This window comes from Mesoplodon bidens, assembly GCF_964165515.1.
Source record: "Mesoplodon bidens genome assembly, chromosome: 11".
Taxonomy (NCBI): domain Eukaryota; kingdom Metazoa; phylum Chordata; class Mammalia; order Artiodactyla; family Ziphiidae; genus Mesoplodon; species Mesoplodon bidens.
The window spans coordinates 49,126,306-49,149,162 of NC_138167.1; the positions used below are offsets into that span (position 1 = coordinate 49,126,306).

The following is a 22,857-nucleotide window of genomic DNA, read 5'->3' on the forward strand; positions in this document are numbered from 1 at the left end:
TAATGGGAAGCATTAGAGTTAATGGTTGAGCAGAGATCAGAGAGAGGCAGACTTGGGTGACAGATATGGTTCTACCACTAATCTTGGGCAAGTTATATAAATCAACTAAACCCCACTGCCCTCATTAGAAGATGGGGATGTTAATGGCCATCTCTTAGGACCCTTGTAAAAATTAAATGAGAAGCCTGGTAGATGGTGAGAATGAATGTTGGGTCTTATTATCAAGCCCACTTCCTTGGATGTTTCCAGAGGTCCTTCTGCCTTTCCCCATTTGAATACAATGTTTCTTTCCACGAGCACAGACTGAAAGGTCAGAGTTCCAGAGCCAATTACTCACGGAGCATTCACCAGAGAGGGCCTTGGATTTGCTGAAAATAATTGAATTAGTATTTGCAACAGTGCTGGTTATATAATAAAGTGTTTATTATTTTCTCTCTCAATTTTATGTTACTCTATTTTGTGTAAATGTTGACTAGCAAATAATGATTGCTTCCAATCAGATAGTTCCATGAATAATCAAGTATCACCTTAACAAAGGTATGATAAATTAATTACTGCTACAGGAAATCATATTTTTTAAAGGACATAAAACTGGAGTCTGAACGCTTCATCTAGTTCTCTAAGCTGGGTTTGTTAAAAATTATCCATATTTTTCAGAGAAAGAAAATAGGCCCCAGTTTTGAGAGATATAACAGCATTCAAGGATTCAAATAGACGATCCCTTCAGGCTAATAATAAGCAAAGTGAAACTTAGAGCACCTACCATTTATGACCAGTCATAAAAGGAACCACAATGCTAGATGCATGGCTTTAAGACTGAATTTTATAAAGCAAATTTTCATCTGCTTATTTCATTCCTATGGCTGAGAATTCAGAGTACTTAAAAAAAAAAAGGAAGAAAAGAAAGGTCTGCTTGTTTCTCTTGTTACATAATTATGACAAAGAGAAAACCATCGTTTTGCAACATTCTCAGGCTCCTCACAACAATGATTTATTCTTTCAGCAAAAATAAATTTACCAGTAAGATTATAAATGGCATTCTCTGATTCTTTACAGTTTTTCTGTATCTTCCATTTTTTCCTACAAGGAATGTATAGTACTTTTAGGATGAGGAAAAAAGGTTTTTAGTTGTTACTTTTTTGTTGCTTCTCATTGAAAAACCAATGGTGGTACGGGGCAGGGGACCATGCTCCTTACAAAGGCTGGTCTAAGAATGTTTTGTGAGAGGGAAGGATTCACAACCGCTGGGAGTTGATCGCAACCGAGGATGTTGAGTTGCAAACCTGGGAATATGGACAGCTGGCCAACAAGAAATATGTGAGTGACTATATGTGCCTCATTCTAGTAAGGCTTGTGAGCTACAGTAGCACTTGTGTATTGCTAAAATTCTCAGGCTAAAGAATAGTGCCCGGTACATAGCAGATGCTCAGGAAATATTTGCCAAATAAATGACAGTTGTGCTAAGAGGGGACAGCAATTATTATCTCAAACCAGGGGAAATCAGAGTCACTTCCTGCCTGAGAAGCCAGAAGAGGGTTTGTTCTCTAAAACTAGAGTTGCTGAATATTAAGTAGTAATCACAATAAAGAAGAAACATTGAGGCACATGACTTAGTCATCGGTAACTTTAAACAATGATAAGTTGTCTCTGTGATTTTTCTTATCACAAAAGCATTGCAGAAAAATAGAAAATGCAGATAAGAGAAGAAAAATTTTAAAACCACTGTTATGATAGGTATATATTCTTTCAGATTATCTTTGATGCATACATATAATTAATATACATGTGTATTTTCTTTTACAAAAATTGGAAGAGCACTTTTTTGGTAATTTTTTTTTTTTTTTTTGCGGTACGCGGGCCTCTCACTGTTGTGGCCTCTCCCGTTGCGGAGCACAGGCTCTGGACGCGCAGGCTCAGCGGCCATGGCTCACGGGCCCAGCTGCTCCATGGCATGTGGGATCTTCTTGAACCGGGGCACAAACCTGCGTCCCATGCATTGGCAGGTGGACTCTCAACCACTGTGCCACCGGGGAAGCCCTTTGGTAATTTTTTGTTATGTCACCAGATACTTCTCTGCCACATTATTTTTAATGACAATATAGCACAATGACGGATGCATGCACAGTCATTTATTCAGCCACATGCCTGCTGCACATTAAGGATACACTTTTTTTTTCCTCTGAGAAATGATGCTGCCCCTTCATGATCGAATACTTAATAAATTAAAGTGACGTCTCAACTATAGACAACTTGCCCTCAGTTGCTTTTCCTGAAGCAGCCATGAGACTGACATCACTGGGGAGAAAGGAGGAGTCTGTGTCTGCCCGGTGCAGCGATAACTGACCCAGAGGAAGGAACTAAACCCAGATCGGCTCTAACTGGTTAGTACCTGTGTTCTAATCGTCTGTCTTCCTGGGGCCTGGGCAACAGGAGACAGGTTGTGATCAGAAAATCAGATTCATTTTTTGAAGTTAAAAGGAATTTAAGAAACAATTGTCATATCCTTAATTGATTCTTGGGTTTTATGGAGAGATGAAAGAAAGCAGTTTTGCCCAAGCCTAGAACTTAGATATCTTTAGCTCAGGAGACTGCTAGGTTTCTATAATCACACAGGGGCTTGATACTTTCATAATTGAAGACTCTGGACAAATGGGACTTCCGGCCTCAAGGCTGACAACGGCAGGGGCAGATGCCCCATGTCTAAGCTCAAGCGCAACTAACCCAACTATGCAAGACTTTCAAAGGGATGATCCCAACTGGTTCTACAACCTTTAGCCAAAAAAACCCATGCAAACCTTGAAAACATTATGCTAAGTGATAGAAGCCAGGCACAAAAGGCCACATCTTGTATGATTCCATTTATATGAAATGTTCAGAATAAGCAAATCCATAGGGACAGAAGGTAAATTAGTGGTTGCCAGGGGCTGGGAGGAGGGGAACTGGGAGTGACCCCTTAATGGGTCCAGGGCTTCCTTCGGGAAGTCATGAAATTATTCCGGAGTTAGATCGTGGTGATGGTTGCACGACATTAACCACTGAATAGTATACTTTCAAATGGTCAAAACAGTGAATTTTGTTTATGTGAATTTTATTTCAGCTAAATTAAAAAGAACAACAAAGATTCTATCCAGTCTATGTCCATGAAGACAGGAGATAGAAAGAGCAGGTGGGTGAATGGTGATTGCTTGAAGAGTTGCCCCCCTGTGGGCTGTCCCTGGGGAGGGTATGTGGGTACTTCTTTCATGTTCCATCTCCACTCCCTGCCCCATTTCTAGCCTATGGAGCTTCCAAAGAATCCAGCCACAAGGTGACACATGCCACCTGGAGTTGAGAGCACAGGGGCTGGAGCTCAAGTCTCCATACAGCCAGAGACATAGTACTGGGTTCGAGATCTGGTTCTACCTTAAATCTTGGGCAATTTACAAAAACCGGCTGGAACAGGTCAAAAGGCTGTTGCAGGAGTGGAGTGCACTTCCAGAGCTGGTGAGCAACGTTATGTTTCCTGTGGGCCTAGGCTGCAGTCACATTGCAAAAACCCTACCAAAAGTACTGCCCCCAGAGTGGGCTCTCAGCAGAAAGCTTCTGCGTGCAACAATCAGGCTCCTGCAGAGCTAGATACTCCTGTGAGCTGCCCCTGAAGAACACCCGATGTGTTCCAAGGTTAAAAAAAGAGGCAACTTACATGAAAAGATGCTCAACATCACTATTAGAGAAATGAAAGTCAAAACTACAGGGAGGTACCACCTCACACTGGTCAGAATGGCCATCATCAAAAAGACTGCAAATAATAAATGCTGAAGAGGGTGTGGAGAAAAGGAAACCCTTCTACACTGTTGGTTGAATGTAAATTGGTGCACCCACTATGGAAAATAGTATGAAGATTCCGTAGAAAACTAAAAATAGAGTTGCCATATGATCCAGCAATTTCACTCTTGGGCATATATCTGGAGAAAAATATAATTCAAAAAGATACATGCAGGCTTCCCTGGTGGTGCAGTGGTTAATAATCTGCCTGGCAATGCAGGGGTCACGGGTTCGAGCCCTGGTCCTGGAAGATCCCACATGCCGCAGAGCAACTAAGCCCGTGCGCCACAACTACTGAGCCTGTGCTCTAGAGCCCGCATGCCACAACTACTGAGCCCGCATGCCACAACTATTGAAGCCTGCACACCTAGAGTCCATGCTCCACAACAAGAGAAGCTACCGCAATGAGAAGCCCGCGCACAACGAAGAGTAGCCCCCACTCACCGCAAGTAGAGAAAGCCCACATGCAGCAACAAAGACCCCACACAGCCAAAGCTAAATAAATAAAATTATTAAAAAAAAAAAAGATACATGCACCCCAGCGTTCATAGGAGCACTATTTACAATAGTCAAGATATGGAAGCAACCCAAGTCCCCATCAACAGATGATTGGCTTTAGAAGATACGGCATATATATATATATATATATATATATATATATATATATATACACACACACACACACACACACACACACACACACACACACAATGGAATATTACTCAGCCATAAAAAAGAATTAAATAATGCTATTTGCAGCAACATCGATGGACCTAGATATTATCATACTAAGTGAAGTAAGAGAAAGCCAAACACCATATTATATCACTTATATGTGGAATCTAAAATATGACACAAATGAACTTATCTATGAAACAGAAACAGACTCACAGACATAGAGAACAGATTTATGGTTGCTAAAGGGGAGGGAGGTGGGGAGGGATGGACTGAGAGTTTGGAGTTAGCAGATGCAAACTATCAATATTATATATAGAATGGATACACAACAAGGTCCTACTGTATAGCACAGGGAACTATATACAATATCCTGTGATAGACCATAATGGAATAGAATGAAAAAGAATATATATATGTATAACTGAATCACTTTGCTGTACAGAAGAAATTAACACAACATTGTAAATCAACTATACTTGAATAAAACAAATTTTTTGAAAAAGAGGCAACTTTAGATTGGTGTCCCAACTATACCTGATTACAGGAGGCGTGCTAGAATCAAATGAGACACAGAATGTGAAAGCCCCTCATAGCATATAAAGTGCTATTAAAGTGTTCATTATTAGTAAAAATGACTCCAAATCATCAGACTAGTGCTGTAACAATTTCTTGTCTCATATACCTAATTCCTTACATCTTTGATTAGAAACTGAGAAATTCTGGAAATCATAGGGCTAGAAAATGCCCTGGGATTTCATCTACTCAAATCCCTGACCCAGTCAGGAGTTACTTCCAATCCCAGCCAGACACTCAAAGGACCACACATGCCTGAGCACACTAGATTCAGAATCACATCAAGTGTCAATTCACTTTCTCCTATCCGTTGGAGTCATTATTGAATGGTCAAAAAAACCAATAGATTATGCCATGTGGAAAAGACCAGAGAAATATCTATGTGTCCTATTTTAAACTCCTGAGAAGGCAACTCAGCCATCTGTCTTGGCAACCCATTGCAGGCTGGAACTACCCTGTCAAAAACGTCTCTCTTCTGTTTAATCTAAATCCTTCAAGTGGAGCTTCAAGCTAATTTTGTCCCATTCCATTTTCAGATAATTTGGAACACAGTTGTTTACCATCTGCGTTATAGGATTATACAATGTCACAGGGTTTTGGTGAGCCGTAAACAAAATAATGCATGTAAAACACAGAGCTCAGATCTGGCACATAATAGCCCAATACATATTTATTTATTATTACCATCATTATATATATTAGGGCTCTTTCAGTCACAAGTGACATCAACACAACTCAAAATAATTTAAGCAAAGGAGGGGGGGGGGGAAAGAAGAAAAAGAAAAAGGATGTGGGGTGGAGAATGTAATTAGAAAGGAAGTAAAATTGTGCAGTGGCCTTCAGGCACTGCAGGATCCAGGACTTAAATAATGTTCACAGGGCTCGTCTTTTCCTCTCTTCTGTCTTTCAGAAAAGCTTTTTGAAGTATAAAGAGCAGGAGGGCAATGAGTAGATTCAGGTCAGGTAAGCCTAGAGTAGGTTCTCCATTCAGCAGTTGATTCATCAAAAATTCGTTCAATGACAATCAAGTGTCAAGCAGGGTTCTAGAAGCTAAGAAAAGAGCAGTGTCCAAGACATAACATTTCACCCTTGTGGAATATACCTTCGAGTGGGAAGAGTGGATCTGGTAGAAGAAGGGGAAGGGATGCCAGAAATATATAAAGTTATCCTCCACAAAGTAAGGTCTCACCTTATACCATTATTATAGTCAACTCTTAGCTTTCTCTTCACCAAGCCAAGTAAACCCATCCCTTTCAAAAGTCTTTTCCCCTTGGCAAATGTGCAGAATCCCAAAAATCAGGTCTCTAAATAGATAAATAAACTTGCCTGTGGATCTGAGTGCATGTAGTTTATTTAGGCTGTGTAATCTTTGCATAATATTTCTAAGATGTGCCTTCAGCCCTAATAACATTACCATTCTGTTTCCTTTTTTGAAAGTCACTTTTTAAAAATAATTAATTAATTCATTTTATTTTTGGCTGTGTTGGGTCCTCGATGCTGTGCGAGGGCTTTCTTTTAGTTGTGGCGAGCGGGGGCTACTCTCTGTTGCGGTGCATGGGCTTCTCATTCCAGTGACTTTTCTTGTTGAGGAACACGGGCTCTAGGTGCGCGGGCTTCAGTAGTTGTGGCGCACAGGCTTAGTTGCTCCGCGGCATGTGGGATCTTCCCAGACCAGGGCTCAAACCCGTGACCGCTGCATTGGCAAGCGGATTCTTAACCATTGCACCACCAGGGAAGCCCCTGAAGTCACTTTTCTTTTTAGACTATTTTCCTTTTAAATATAGGTCTTCCTCCCACTTTCATGTTTTCCTTTGAATAGGATGTTAGTTACTTAGTAAAATACTGCGAACACCTGGTCATTTATTAGTAATTTAAAAAGTATACCTCTGAGTAATTTTAACCTATATCTCTGTGTTAATCATTCTAACTGTAAAAATGAAGGCCTGGAGACCAAGTTTTTTTGAGAACACAAGGAAGTATGGCCTAAACTTTAGAAAATCTCAACCTCTTCCTCTCCCCTGGGAGCTCGAAGTAAGGAATGCGTTCCTGAAGCATTTCAGGCTGTAGTCTTATGATAAACTTCAACTTTTCATAAAACTGAAACTAATCTGAATCAAGCTGCTCTCACCTGAAAAATCTTAATTTACCAGTGCTATTTCAGATTCAGCCCACAAAAAGCCTAACTAAATTAATGATGCACACAATTCTATTTAAATTTGGCGCTGGCCTAGCAGATCTGTGCTACCACATGAATCCATTCATGGACAATGTAGAGAACAACTCTCACTAAATTCACCGTACCGCAAGTGGATGTGCGTGGGGGGGGGGGCAGTTGATTGTCTACGTCATCGCTTCTATTTTTAAAGTAATATTACAAGTTATGTGCCCTGCCCCCAACTGTTGTTCTCAATTTGGTCCTTTTTTCAATGTCCCCCTCCCTTCTGCTTTGGTTAATATCTCGTCAGCGCAGTAATTTATTTCTTGTTAATCCGGATATAACGGCTAAATGGGTCAGTCGGCTCAGTCAAATCCCATCGTTAAAACTGATCTCGGAATCAACCAAAAATGGAGTTTTAATCGAAAAGCTCATCAGCTCCACTCCCCTTCCCCCACCTCATTTTGCCTGGTCTTGTCACCTGGCCTTGTCCACCCTGCTTACAACTTTCCTAGCCTGCCTCTCGCGAAGGGATGAAGAACCTCCGCGCAAGACACCCCTTCTGTCTGGGATCAGTCCTTGTCCGGCGCGAACACATTTTGGAAAAAAAAAAAGTCTGGCCCTGGGATTTTTTTTTTTTTCCTTTTTCTTTTAAGCTGAATACTCTTATCTTTGACTTCCAGGCGGAAGGTCGGCTCCAACCCTTCTTTCCTGAGCTTCTCCTTCGCGAACGGGGGAACCATCCCTGATGCTTCCTCCTGATTTAGGAAAGGGATAGAACTTTCCCAGGGAGGTGTGGAGTCCCCGCTGCGCTTTCCCGGTTCCTTTCCCCTAGAAGAGATCCTGTTGCACCGGAGGGAACGTGCCCCATTTCTCTGCGCCCCCCCCCCACCACCAAATGACGGCGGAGACGGAAGGCATCTTCTGTGTTTGTTTTGTAAACCTTTAAGACCTACTGCACTTAGCGCTTTGCAAGCCCCCTTGGCCTTCGCCCAAAGCAAGCCGTAAAGTGGTCGGGGAGCTCAGCGGACTGGGTGGGAGAGGGAGGCGACCTGCGCTGCCGCGACGAAGTGGGTCTTGAAGGGTGCGACCTCTCCCTCCGGGGCTGGGCGTGTCCCTTAATCTCTCCCAACCCTATCACCCTGCTGACCCCGGCTGTGCTCGCGGACGCGACTGACAGGAGTGCGCGAGCGCGTCCTCACCCAGGGGGACGCCGGCCCCGGCCTCAGGTGTCGACCCCCGCCCCGCCCATGCGGCCGCTCTCCCGGGACCCGGGAGTGGGGGGAGGGTGGTGGAGGCGGCAGCGGGGCTGCCGGGTGGGAGCGAAGGGGGCGCCGGCCGCTGCCCCGATTGGCTGCGCCGCCGCCCCCTCCCCGCGCCGCGCGCCCCCGGCCCGCAGCCCGGGAGCTGGTTCCTGCTGGAGGGAGGACGTGCTGGGGCGGGACCGGTCTCCCCGCCCCGCACCCGACCCCGGGCGCGCGGGGATAAAACCCGGCCGGCGCCGCCCGGGAACCCGGCCCCTGCAGCCTCCCGTGCGCGGAGAGGCGGGGCCGGGTCCAACCCGCTCCCCGCGCCTCCGCCCCTCGGACCAGGCTCCGGGAGCAAGGCGCCCCGCGCGCGGGCACGCGACGGCCAGAGCGCCCAGGCGGTACCTTCAGCAGAGCAATGAAGAGAGCCGGGGAGAAGCAACCGCAGCCGGCCGAGACGTTTCTTGCGCCCGGGGTTGCTGCCGCCGCTGCGGCTGCCTGAAACTCCCCAAAGTTGCGAGCCAGCGAGAGGCTGCCGCCCGCCGGGAGCTAAAGGGAAAGGAACTCGTAAGATGCCGGAGTGACAGACAGACAGACGCACAGACCTGCAGAAGACACCACCGTCGGCGGCCTTTCCCCGGAACCTGTGAGGCTTCCCAGCTCCGTGAGTTGCTTTCTGGACGGGTGGCTTGCTAAGTATTTCCGTGTAATTGTTTATACGATGCGTTTGTATATTTTTGTGACTCTTGGAGAGAGTTAAAAAAAACAACGCAGGATGCACCTTAAAAAACAATTGAGTTTCTGATATTGAGACGGTTGTGTTGATAGAATGGGACTGTAAATGTCTGTAAGCAGGAGTAACCCAGGAAAAATTGCATCCAACAGTAAAAAAGACACATAGGCTCCCCAGTGTGAAAATAAAAAAAACCTCCATGTCAAAAGTTATTGGAAAGAAAGCCAGATATTACTCTTAAGGGCTAACTAGTGCTAGTTAACTTTGCTTTTTTACCCCTCTTTAAATATTGATTGTTTACCAGGTTCACTGGTGGCAGGCTGAGCTGGTGGAAAAGGCGCCTGGAAGAGCCTTAGAGGCGACCATAATGTCTTTACGTTTACACGCACTGCCCACCCTGCCTGGAGTTGTCAGACCGGGCTGCAGGGAACTGCTGTGTTTGTTGGTGATCACGGTGACTGCGAGCCGTGGGGCCTCCGGGGTGTGCCCCACCGCTTGCATCTGTGCCACTGACATCGTCAGCTGCACCAACAAAAACCTGTCCAAGGTGCCTGGGAACCTTTTCAGACTGATCAAGAGACTGGATCTGAGTTATAACAGAATTGGGCTTCTGGATTCTGAGTGGATTCCGGTATCGTTTGTAAAGCTGAACACCCTCATTATTCGGCATAACAACATCACGAGCATTTCTATGGACAGTTTTGCCACCACTCCAAATCTGCAGTGTCTTGACTTATCATCCAACAAGCTGAAGACTGTGAAAAGTGCAGTGTTCCAGGAGTTGAAGGTTCTGGAAGTGCTCCTGCTTTACAACAATCACATATCCTATCTCGACCCTTCAGCGTTTGGAGGGCTCTCCCAACTGCAAAAACTCTACTTAAGTGGAAACTTTCTCACGCAGTTTCCCATGGATTTGTACGTTGGAAGGTTCAAGCTGGCAGAACTGATGTTTCTAGATGTTTCTTATAACCGGATCCCCTCCCTGCCGATGCATCATATAAATTTAGTGCCAGGAAAGCAGCTGAGAGGCATCTACCTTCATGGAAACCCATTTGTCTGTGACTGTTCCCTTTACTCGTTGCTGATCTTTTGGTATCGTAGGCACTTCAGCTCAGTGATGGATTTTAAGAATGATTATACCTGTCGCTTGTGGTCTGACGCTAGGCACTTCCATCAGGTGCTTCTGCTCCAGGATAGCTTTATGAACTGCTCTGACAGTATCATCAATGGTTCCTTCCGTGCCCTTGGCTTTATTCATGAGGCTCAAGTGGGGGAAAGGCTGATTGTCCACTGTGATAGCAAGACTGGTAACGTGAATACCGATTTCATGTGGGTCGGTCCAGATAACAGAGTGCTGGAGCCCGATAAAGAGATAGAAAACTTTCACATATTTCCCAATGGAAGTCTGGTTATAGAAAGTCCTCGTTTTGAGGATGCTGGAGTGTATTCCTGTGTTGCAATGAATCGGCAACGTCTGTTAAATGAAACTGTGGATATCACAATAAACGTGAGCAATTTCACCGTAAACAGATCCCATGCTCACGAGGCATTTAACACAGCTTTTACCACTCTTGCAGCCTGTGTGGCCAGCATTGTTTTGGTACTTCTGTACCTCTATCTGACACCGTGTCCCTGCAAATGTAAACCCAAGAGACGAAGAAATATGCTAAACCAAAGCAATGCCCATGCATCTATTCTCACTCCTGGCCCTGAAAGCGATGCCCCCGCCGATGAACGGAAGGCAGGGGCTGGGAAAAGAGTGGTGTTTTTGGAACCCCTGAAGGATACTGCAACAGGGCAGAATGGGAAAGTCAGGCTCTTTCCCAGTGAAACGGTCATAGCTGAGGGCATCTTAAAGTCCACGAGGGTGAAATCTGACTCAGATTCAGTCAATTCAGTGTTTTCAGACACACCCTTTGTGGCGTCCACTTAATTTTGTGCCTGTATTTTGATGATGTAGTGATTGAATCTCTTCATATTCAGCTTTGTGTGTGGTCTGCAGAAATAAACAGCAGGACAGAAATGGGGTGGTTTTGTTTTTCTGAAATACAACCAAAGGGTCTCTTTCCCTGGTTAATAGGAAATGTGCTAAAGCACTTAGGTTCGTGCCAGAGAAAGATGGGGTTGTTTTTCAGTTTAAGTTCTAGATAATATCTTAGTCTTTAGCACCACTGATAATTTCAAAGCTGGCCTGGAGGTGATATAACTGACACTGTCCTTTCACTCAGGATTCTTGAAAGAAAAAATAAGTTCCAAGTATTAGTATTCTTAAAAAAGAGATTTTACTAACTTATTGGGACCAAAGTTGAGTTATGTTAAAGAAAAGTGTTGTGTTCATTTTTAAAAGATGTAGAAGGAAGAACCAAGCAGCAATTATTTATAAAGCACAAAGTAAAGTTAGATTTGGGAATAATTCGGTTCATGTCATCATTGTAGACCAGAGTAAACAGACTATCCTGATCAAATTTACTAAGCAGTGCCGCATCCCATATGGTATTAGATAAATAGTACTGTAAAAGTACATTTGTTTGACTGTCTTCTTCCCATTCTGTACATTTCCTATCTTTGTGCAAAAGATCTTACTGAAAATTTAAAGCCATCATTATTTGTTGCCATAAATATGTAGGTGTCAGTGCCAAAACGTCTGAGTAACTTCTTCAACCTTTGGTCTAGGAGACTAGTATTTGTTCATATGCTTGTGTGAATGTATGTCTTAAATTATATGAACTGTTAAAGAGATACCACTGTATTGTGCTTTGGACATTTGAATTATTGTAAATATATGTGTTCTGCGACTTGATGTTCTATTTTATTTGCTTATTTAAAAATATACATCTAAGATGTTTTATGTGATCTGATTTTGCTACTTTTGTGTTAACCCTCTATAGCAAATACCTCTCCAAATCTCTTAGAGTTACAGTACAGAGTTTATTTTTTTTTAAGAGGGAAAAAGGCTCTAAAGTGTCCTACCCAGTTTATACCTTCTATATCACATTTTACTCTGATACCATTATACATTTCAACCAGGTCTGGAAGATATTTAAGCTCTGATTTTGGAACATGTGAGAGCCCCGGAGACCTCCTCCTCATTCCCATCCCTGCTGTGAGGTAATCGAGTACCCACTCTTGACCTAGGTTTCCTCAGCTATGAAATGAAGATTTCAGACTAGGTGATGTCTAAGGTTTCTTCTACCCTGGAATTGATGACTTCCTGGTGGTCTTAGCTCCATTACAGCCTTGGACTGGCTTTCTGAAAATGTACCATATGCTGATGGAGGACAGGAATGGGATTAGGACAGACTAGCGTAGCACTGCCTAGCTCCGAGGGACTATGATTTTGGATCATCAAGTCCAGCTCCTTTCCTTTCTCAGGGATAAATGAAACCCAGAGAGGGTTGTGGGTTGTCCGAGACCACACAGTGAGTTAGTGACAGGGTTTCGAGGAGAGCTCAGTTTTGGGATTCTTCCTGGCGAAGATAAGAGGGTCAGAAAGTGGTTATTTTTAACGATGGGGACGGAGAAGGAGCCAAAGAATGAGACAAAAGAGAGGTCAGAAAATGGCATAGGAGAATGAATCAGGGATGTGTTGTCCCTGGGGCCAAGAGAAGAGAATTTTTAAAAGATGGAAGTAGGCAACAGTAACATATTTGGAGAACTGGAGAACCAGATGAGGAGGGAAGACTGACTTTGGCAATGGAGGTTTTGGGGGAACTGGGTACTTGGTGACAGCTTGATAAGTGCCAAGCCAGGCTCCCAGTGGCAGACGCTGGTCAGCTGGGGGTTAAGGAGTGGGTGATGTGTGAGGAGGGAATAGGATGTTAGCCACTGCTCAGTCGCGTTGACAATTCTTTATTGCCCGTTGTTATTTTTTTTTTTTTTGAGGTGGACCATTTTTAAAGTCTTTATTGAACTTGGTATAATACTGCTTCTGTTTTATGTTTTGGTTTTTGGCCCCGAGGCATGTGGGATCTTAGCTCCCTGACCAAGGATCGAACCCGCACCCCTTGCATTGGAAGGCGAAATCTTAACCACTGGACCGCCAGGGAAGTCCCTGCCTCTGCCTTTTAAACACAGACCTCACCGGTTAGATAAGATCCATCAGTCATCAGTCCCACAGATATTACAGGAAAACTTTTTTTTAAAATTTAATTTAATTTTTTTTTTTTTTTTTGCCACACTGTGCGGTTTGCGAGATCTTATTAGTTCCCTGACCAGGGATCAAACCCGTTCCCCATGCATTGGGAGCCTGGGGTCTTCACCACTGCACCACCAGGGAAGTCCCTATAGGAAAACATTTTATTCCAGTTCCTGCCACTTAAGTAATTAGGAAGAATTCTGTGATCTGTGTGACCTTTGAAATCATCACTCCTTTCATCGTTCATATTTGGAGAATCTCAGACTCAGAGATGCTGTGATTTGTTCAAGGTCACGAGAGAGTCTGGACACAAGGGAACCACTGACACTCTCCAGCAAGGGGAGGGGCTGCCTCCAGGGGCCGTGATGACCCCAATGCTGAGTGTGAAAGAGCCTGGCTGGCAGGGAGTTTGCAGAGGATCTCTGAATTCAACCTTTTCTCTAGGGTCCTTCAGCCCTCAAACCCTTGCTTCTAGGAAACGCATGCTGCCTTTGGCAAGGGGACATGGACAGTGCTAGAGTGGGGAGTTTGGAGAGCCTGATCTTGGCTGGTCCTAATCCAGATGCTTGGTTAAAGGATGGGCTGAGCTGAGATCAAAACTAACGTACTTACAACCAAAACAAAACATATATATATAAAAAACGGAATCACTTTGCTGTACATGTGAAACGTAACACAACATTGTAAATCAACTATATTTCAATAAAAATAAAAATAATAAAAAAGAAAACAAACAAAAATCCTGAATGCTGCAAAGCAAAGCTTTGTTTTGGACAGGAATAGGAAGGCGCGGTGATGTAAAGCATAGAACTGACTGTTACGATGTAGAATTTTAGGTTCTTACGTGTACCTATTTTTTTTTTTGGTAGTTGCCTGATCACATGTATTTTAAATATAGGAACAGAACTAATTTGTACTTTATAAATTTGTTCCACTCAAAACTTTTATATAATTTTCCTTCTAAGTAATAATCTGGATTTATGTAACTGGGTTATTCTTTTAAGGTACTTAGTATTTTTTATTACACAGTTGTGAGAGAGGTGGATACTCATGGGAAAAATCAAGCAAAGATCATTGATGTGAAATTTCCCTGGGCTTACAATATTTTTTCACTATAACTAGAAGATATTAGGTTCATGATAACACACTGTCTAGTTAATCATGAGTTACATTTTTAAAATACACTTTGAAGACTTATAATCTGAACTAATGGCCTAAAACATTAATTTATAGTTAACTTCTTCATGAATCCTCACCGTTTGGCCTAGAGAGATTTAAATATTAAAAAAAACTTTTTAGCTCTGATTGCTTGAATTATTTGCCCAGAAAACATGTTGTTTTTTCATTTTTCTAAATAAACATTTTTCTGAAATGTTAATCAGAAGGGACATAGGTGAAACTTATGGGGGTGGAAACATAAGAGGGACAAGAAGACACACAGTCCAGATTCTAAAAAGACGTCTGATTTGGATCATCCTGCTAAGCCCTGTTAAAAGAGGATATAGCCTAAACACCCTGCAGTATTGCTGGCTTTTCTTTGCCATGACTGCTGCTTGATGACCTTTTAGTGTCATCTGGTTTACCAAGTGGTCTAACAATAGGTCTAAACCCAGGCTTCTCCGTGGGATCACGGGAAAGTTAGATAAACAAGCGTATCCAGCAGGTACCCTCTATACATTCCCCAACCAGAGGTTCTGGTTTAGGCCACCTGAGGTAAGGCCTGAATATCATATATTTTTTTGAAATTTCCAAATACTTATGCTTCTGCTTATTTTGTTGAAGCACAGCCAAAAAAAGTGGGGCTGTAGCAAATTTTGTGTTTGGGGCTCTGTCAAAATACATTATTATTACTTGCTAATGGATTTATTAATAAAAAGAATTTTAGCGCTCACTTAAAAAAATTCTAATATGTTGGGAAAATGAAAGAGTGATTCTCTGATACTAAATAAACTCTAGAGTAAATTGTTGGCTATAATTTATGATTTCTATTTTTCTAAATTATGAAATACAGAATAATTACTTTGAGATGACTACATCTCTGATTCTTTCATTTTTTAAAACTATTTTTTGGCTTGAAAGCAGCAACAGCAGAAAGCTTTGAAAGCTTTGGGGCTTTCAAATTTGATTAGATCATAGTAAAGTGAAGGCATATTCCAAAGATATGAGTGCAGATTTCAGCTACAGAGAACAAACTTCTTTGTTTTTTCAATATATTAGAATAATATTTTTAAAAGAGAGCAGTGAAATTCTTTTCACGGTTTTCTCATCCCTCTTTGCCCAAGAGCCAGCCCCAAATCCATATTTTTTATTTTTTATAATATGAAAGTTAGTATGGAAAGATGATGGTAGTTCACCCTTGCAAGTATTATTTGTTAGTAACATATAAAATGTAGAAACAAAAACTCCTATAATAACCTTTTGACTAATTGAGAGGACTGCTTACAGGACCATTGTTATTTGTGAATAGATTCCAGAGGGGGAATCCTTTTACAGTGAGGATCAGAGTAAACAGTATGGAAACACAGATCCTTTTATAAATTGTAAGAGGTGATATATACATATAGATAGATAGATAGATAGATAGATATATCTATAGATATAGATATATAGATGTATGTGTGTGTATATATCATATATACATACATATGGAATTTATAGTGGCTTTAATTTATTAAGTGTGAGAATTGGGGTTTATTATTCCTCATTACAGAAGCCCTGAAATGGGAAATATTAAACCCTCCCCACTGTTACAGATAGGAAAAAGAGGCTTAAAAGGGATAAATAATTTTCCCAGGTGACTCAGCTAATAAGTCATTTTTATCATGAGAATCATTTAAAAAATATCTCTGCACAGAACCCTTAGGGATGTTCTACCAACAGAATAACTATGTAAAGCATGGGCCATAAGTAAACTCATAAATGTAATTAGTGCTCACAGCCAATCTGGGAGAAGAGGAATGAAGGGTCGGGGGATCATAAGTCGTTCAAACATAATAAAGATGGAAATTATTATTATTTTTTCCCTTAAAACACAATGAGTCACAAGTAGCAAAATTAGAAATCTACCTAAGAAGATTTGGTTTAATAGACAAAGCCTCCTTAGTCTGCTGGCTCTTTTCAGTCTGTTTGCACTTCACACATGAAACTGCTTAATATGCAAAGCGATTATCTGCTTTATCATTATAAGCGACATATTTAAGATTTTTAAATGAATAAGTGATTGAGTTCAATTTTTTAAAATTAAAAATGACCCCAATTTACAGGAAAAAATAATCCTATTGGAGGGGGCATCTGAAACTTTGCTTTAAATGCCTAGAAGAATGGAGGAGGCAATTCAGACCCAGTGGGGGATTTTTTCAGCTAATTTTCAAATTAGATTTCTCAAAATAATAAAATTATTGCATAAGGTAGCATCATCAGCTTACCTGATTAAACTTCTCTATTAGGTAATATATCAGCAGAGTATCAAACATCATACTCAGAATATGTGTATATATTAAGTGTCTATAGGACGGAGGGAACGAAAAGTGCCCACGAACTGAGAAGGCACCTTGAGACTGAAAAATGAGGCAGGCAGCTGCATATAATCAATGGATAAGTCAATTATAGGGTAACTTACAGGGTGGGATTGGGATCCGGCGAATAACCATTCAGAAGCATTTGCAGCCATACTCCGTACCACTGAGGGGCCATTGAGGCAATTTTGTAGTTAACCTAGGGTAAGGGGGTAGGTGCTTGGAAACAGGACATGCATTCCTAAGTCAAGATTCATGAATGGGTAACTAGTCTCCTGGGCGCCAGGAATACGTCAGTGAAGTTTTCCATCATTGTTTGGGGACTAACAGAGCATAGAGGCCACCTGGTCCTAATGATTATTAAACAATATCTTTTAACTACAAAGCCCTTGAGGACAGAGAAGTGATTTACTGCACAGTACAGTCCTGGGTAGGGTCAGCGGAAGGACAGGAGAAATTGTAAGGGTCCAAGATGGTGTCAGTTACACTAACAACTATGCACTAGGATCTTGGCATCGTGGAGTTGAGTATTATAAGATCAAGGGTCAAACCCTTGGTGATGAGTGGCCAGTGGTAACCAGAAGATTATTAAGCATTTCTACGTAGTGTGGAGGCCGTAAATGATGTATAATAACTATTCTTTCCCCTTAAAGGAGATTACAGTACAACTGAGAGGTGAAACAAAAAATACTGAAACCAAGAGTAAGAGTTGATTTGTCTACTGGTGACTAACCTGGCAAATAAGAGATGAGAAAAGGCAGATAATTAGCAGAGACCTTGCTTTACCCTGTTGGGCTAATGTGACACAGGCTTGAACACTAAATAGCCAACCCATGGATGCTCTGAATGTTACATTAGCTGGGATCCTTACCTCAGAAAGACAATATTGTAACGAGGTGGTGCAAACTTAGTTAATAGTGCTCTAAAATGAATGTCAGGGACTCTATTTAAAATTATTATTATTATTATTTTATTTATTTATTTATTTATTTTGTGGTACGCTGGCCTCTCACCGCCGTGGCCCCTCCCGCCGCGGAGCACAGGCTCCGGACGCGCAGGCTCAGCAGCCATGGCTCACGGGCCCAGCCGCTCCGCGGCATGTGGGATCTTCCCAGACCGGGGCACGAACACGTGTCCCCAGCATCGGCAGGCAGACTCTCAACCACTGCGCCACCAGGGAAGCCCCTCTGTTTAAAATTTGACTGCTCATTTATTATCATTTATGATCAAATCTAGAGGAGAAAGAGACCTTAATATTTCACACTGGTCCTTTATCTACACTCACAGCCCCAAACTTCATGTCCATCACAGTTAGAATGAAGACTTCTGAATGTCCTAGCCATGTCCCGAGGAATGAGAATAATAACAATGACAAAGGGAACTTTTCTCAATACTCCGTAATGACCTATATGGGAAAAGAATCTAAAAAAGAGTAGATATTTGTATATGTATAACTGATTCACTTTGCTGTACAGCAGAAACTAACACAACATTTTAAATCAACTATACTCCAATAAAATTATAAGCACAGAAAAAATAACATTTTTATCTGTAAGCTCCATGATAAGGACTTTACATATTTTGTCCCATACCTATGAGGAAGGTATTTTTACATCCATTTCACAGTGGGAGAATTGAAGCTTAAAAATGATTTGTCTAAAGAACATAGAGTAAAAGAGTCAGGATTTGAATCCGGTTTTGTCTGGATCCATCCAGAACCCAGCCTCTTAATGTCTGTACTGTAATATACTAAACTGTAATACTTTCCAGCTCCATAAGAGGGCTTTGCTCATCATGTCCCCTTTGTCCTCTGCTTATCTGGCTTCAGGAGACCTTTCCTCCAGTGGTCTGGCTCTTCTTTCAAGACTCTGTGCCCTGTCCCGCAGTGGTTCCCCCTCCCCTTGGCAGCTCGCTGCTTTGGCCCTTAAGCAATGCTGGCTTTTATCGTTCTGTCTCTATTCACATTCCTCATCTTCCTGACCAGATCCTCAGCTACTTGGGGAGATGTCTTCTATCCCTTTATCCAGCACCTAGCCCATAGTAGGTGTTTGCATATCAACTTTTCAATTATATTCATTCATTCATTCAACACACAGTATTGAATACCTAATATGTGCCTGTCCCTGAGCTCGACCCAGAGATCAACAACGATCCAGCTGCTCCCAGTGTTTGAAGAGAGGCAGAAACACAGCTTTAATGAGGCAAGTGCGCTGCTAGAGAAGTGCCCAAAGACAGGGAGGTCAGGGAAGTTTTCCTGAAGAAAGGATGCCTGAGTGGAGGCTTCAAGGAGGCCTCTGTGTTTGGAGAGGTCTGGTTTGTTTTCCACAGCTGGACATGCAGACAGGATGGAAGGCAGGATTGTGAACGTACTCTGGGGCCCTGGGGATTCAACCAGAGCGGCTGTAGGACACACAGCATTGGTGCCCTCGGAACTACCTTGCAGTGGGCCCCCTTCGGTAGGTTGATCACTTGGTCCTCTGGATGCGGCCCAGCGTGAACCCTTCTCATTCCGCACTCCACCCTTGCTGAAAATGTAGCTGCCATGTGGTCCTATTTCATAGCTCTTCAAGGAGGATGCATAGTAAATTGGCTCATGTAAAGGCTTATAGCACATTTTGCAAGCTAAAGAGTTAGAAATATTAGCTTCTCTTGTGTAACAATGTGGGCTTAGTACGGTAATGATGAAATAATGCTACTTAATTCAGTTATCACTCTATAGACCAAGAAATATCTCGGAGCTAATGTTTATCCAAGCCTCACTGTAATTAAATTTACATTGCTAGCCTAGATATTGATTTGACTAAGCCAGTTTTATAAGAGTAAATGATTTGGGTGGCAAGAGACAGAAAGATGTGACTGACCTGCAGGATTGAATTACAACAGTTCAGGCTGCTTATTGAGCATTTGTGTGCATTTTTGCCTCAACTCTGCCTGCTTAAATACTTCTCCAAAGCATTCATGCTTGAGTGAATCTTTCTAGAAGTCTAGACTTCAAGAGCTATGGCACGGGGAGTTTTGTTTGTTTGTTTGTTTTGGTTTTCTTTAATCTGTTTTTTTTTTTAACTGTATTCTTTTTTCCAAAGAAAAGGACCTTGCCTGAGGTACAGACTTAATGAAAGGCCTGTGATGTGAAAGCCTAAGAAGGCTGTTTATTTTTTATTTGTTTTCAGTTTTTTAGTATTCATACTTAATTACAACCTTAGGGAAGCCGTGAGCTCTCAATCTGACCTACTTCAAATAAGTGGAGAAAATAGCTGTATCTCCCCTAAGCAACCATTTATAATAACTTTGACTCTTTCCTAAAACCCAGAGGAAATGTCATTCTTGATCCCGGGCCAAGTTTGTCAGGAAATATTTGTGTTAATAAATCTTATTCACGTAAGGATTCAATTAAAAAAATTATATCATTAATCATAATATGTAATTTGAATAAGGACCTTAAATAGGACTTCATTAGCTATATGGTATGAAGTGATTTGAATGACAAATCAAATCACATGTTGATTGTTATTGATTGTTAAAAAAAATGTGATCACATTTTTTTTCTCGTTTAATTGGTTAAGCATCTTAGGCATTTGACAGGGTTTTGGAAAATGAGATTATATGCAGCCCTGTAAAGGGTCTGAGATTTCCCTGAGGACCTGGACTCAGGCATCGCCCTTTAAGGATTGCCTGCTTATCATGATGAGGTGGCTGACTAACTCCCCTGCTATTTGTCACTCAGAGTAGTCTCTAATTCTGTTCGGTTTTCAGTACCGCACACTTGGGGAGAAGGGAGAGGCAGCAAGCATCCCTTACATCTCTTGAATTTAGGGCCATTGCCAGGATTCCTGCAAGGCAACAAAGCCTTTTCCCACAGGGTCCTAAAGATTTAGAGGAGATGGAGGCAGAGACATTTATGGGAAGTTTTTCCTGGCTATGTATTTATCTCCTCAGTTTATTTTTGGAAAATGCTTGGAACACGTGTTTATTATTTGCTATCAAACTACCTTAACCATACTTGGCTATAGAAACTCGCCCTCCAGCCCCACCCCACCCTGTCCCTCTTAAAGGCATTCTTGACCCCTGGAAAGTGCCAGGCGCAGAGTACTTCACTATCTATGGGCAGTTCCATGCAACGTGTTTATATTTGACCTAGAAATGCCTTCTGGGTTGTTGAATAAACGTGGTTCTTCCCATGGTCTTTCTCATCTCAGTCAAATGGCAACCCCATCCTTCCAACTGCTCAGCCCCCAAGCTTGGTGTCAAGTCTGACTCCTTTTTGCTCTCATACCCTATATCCATTCCACCAGTGGGGAAGTTCCCGTGGCTTTACCTTCAAAGTTAGCTGGAGGCATCTGACCTCTTCTCACCACCTCCTTTCCATCCCCATCCAAGCCCCCAGCACCCCTCACTGAATTAGCTATTAGCAGGGCTGTAGCCTTGCTGGTCTCCCTGCTTCCACCCTTGTCCTCCTACAGCCTGTTCTTAAAACTACAGCCACCATGATCCATCTGAAGCGTAAGCTAGCTCATGTCCTTCCTCTGGAATCAGTGTGTCTCAACCCTTGACTACTCCCGGGAGGCGCCAGTGGAGACTTCAAAACCACTCCCAGTGGTTGAGAGTCCGCCTGCCGATGCAGGGGACATGGGTTCATGCCCCGGTCCGGGAGGATTCCATATGGGGCGGAGCGGCTGGGCCCGTGAGCCATGGCCCCTGAGCCTGCGCGTCCTGAGCCTGTGCTCCGCAACGGGAGAGGCCACAGCAGTGAGAGGCCTGCGTACCGCTAAAAAAAAAAAAAAAAACACTCCCAGGCCTCGGCTCAATCCAACCATCACTTGGTTTTAGAAGTTCCACAGGTGACTGTAAAGCCACGGTTGGGTCCTCATAATGGTCTTCAACCCTTCCCCGCCCCCTGCCAGTTCTCTGGCCTCATTGCCGCGGCCCATCCCCCCTCATTCTGCGCCCACCCGTCAGCCTCTGTGCTCACCAGGCACACTACCACTTGGTGCTTGGAATTCTTTTCCCGATTCCTGCCTGACTGGCTTTGCCTCCTTCAGGTCTTTGCTCAAGTGTTGCCTCAGCGAGGCCTCTGACCAATTTATTTAAAATTGGATATCCCACCCCAAGCCCACTTTCCCTCTCCCCTTTTCCTGTTTTATCTTTCTGCATCAAATTCATTGCCAGCGGACGTCCCATGTATTTTGAATGTTACTGTGGAGTTCCACGAGGGCAAGAATTTTTAGCAGGTTTGTGTGTGTGTGTGTGTGTGTGTGTGTGTGTTGTGTTCCCAGCGCCAAGAACAGTAGAAATAAATATCTGCAAATAAATATTTATCCAGTGAGTGAAACACACTCAGTAAGGAGCTGTGAGGCTGCCCACTGAGGTGAGGAAAGGCCACAATGGGCAAATAGTGCTGACAACAGTTGGTTTCCACGTGTCACATTTTCTACTTTGTCCCACAGTTTGTGACACTCTTCTTCAGCCCCCCAAAAAGTGCAAGGCCTTGGCCACATTCAGTGATGAATAAACGGTCTAAATACATCTAAGTCCCATTTCACATATTTTCTCATTATTTAAGGCATCCGGTTTGGTGTTTACAGAAAGATGTCCCGCTGGGTACAGGAGAAGCAGGAAGCGAGCCAGTCTCCTCTCAGCATCTGCTGAGTGAGTGATGCCAATTAGCATGTGTCAAGGGCCTGAAAAGAATCAGACTGGGCTTAAAAGGTATCAGGCAGTAAGCCTGACACAGCTTTAATAAGCTGTCTCCTATCTTTGGAGCAGGTGGGGTTTTTTTGTTTTTTTTTTAAATCTAGTTCCATCAAGAGGCATCCTGCCTGCTTTAGAGGCCACACAGCAGAGATGCTGTGTTTACTCAGTGACTCTTGAGTGCAGTTAAAGATGAGCTCTGGGGAGGTGGTGTGGTGCGACAGGTCAATTAACTCTTTTCCTTGTCAATACATGGAAACTTCCAGCAACTTCCATGGCAACATATTTTCTGAATTAGCTCCTGGTATGAGGAAAAAGTTACATTACCA

At 42.8% G+C, this 22,857-nt stretch overlaps 1 protein-coding gene across 1 annotated transcript; it reads left to right on the forward strand.

Moving 5' to 3' along the window:
* The first annotated feature begins 8,989 nt into the window (after positions 1-8,989).
* Positions 8,990-12,043, forward strand: AMIGO2 (adhesion molecule with Ig like domain 2). Its single transcript, XM_081247909.1, has 2 exons — positions 8,990-9,121; positions 9,495-12,043. Exon 2 carries the CDS (start codon positions 9,558-9,560, stop codon positions 11,121-11,123), a length of 1,566 nt encoding a protein of 521 aa, XP_081104035.1. The 5' UTR covers positions 8,990-9,121; positions 9,495-9,557; the 3' UTR covers positions 11,124-12,043.
* Positions 12,044-22,857: the final 10,814 nt, after the last annotated feature.

Excerpts from the sequence above, each read along its gene's own strand:
- AMIGO2 (XM_081247909.1), top strand. The coding sequence starts at position 9,558 with ATGTCTTTACGTTTACACGCACTGCCCACCCTGCCTGGAGTTGTCAGA.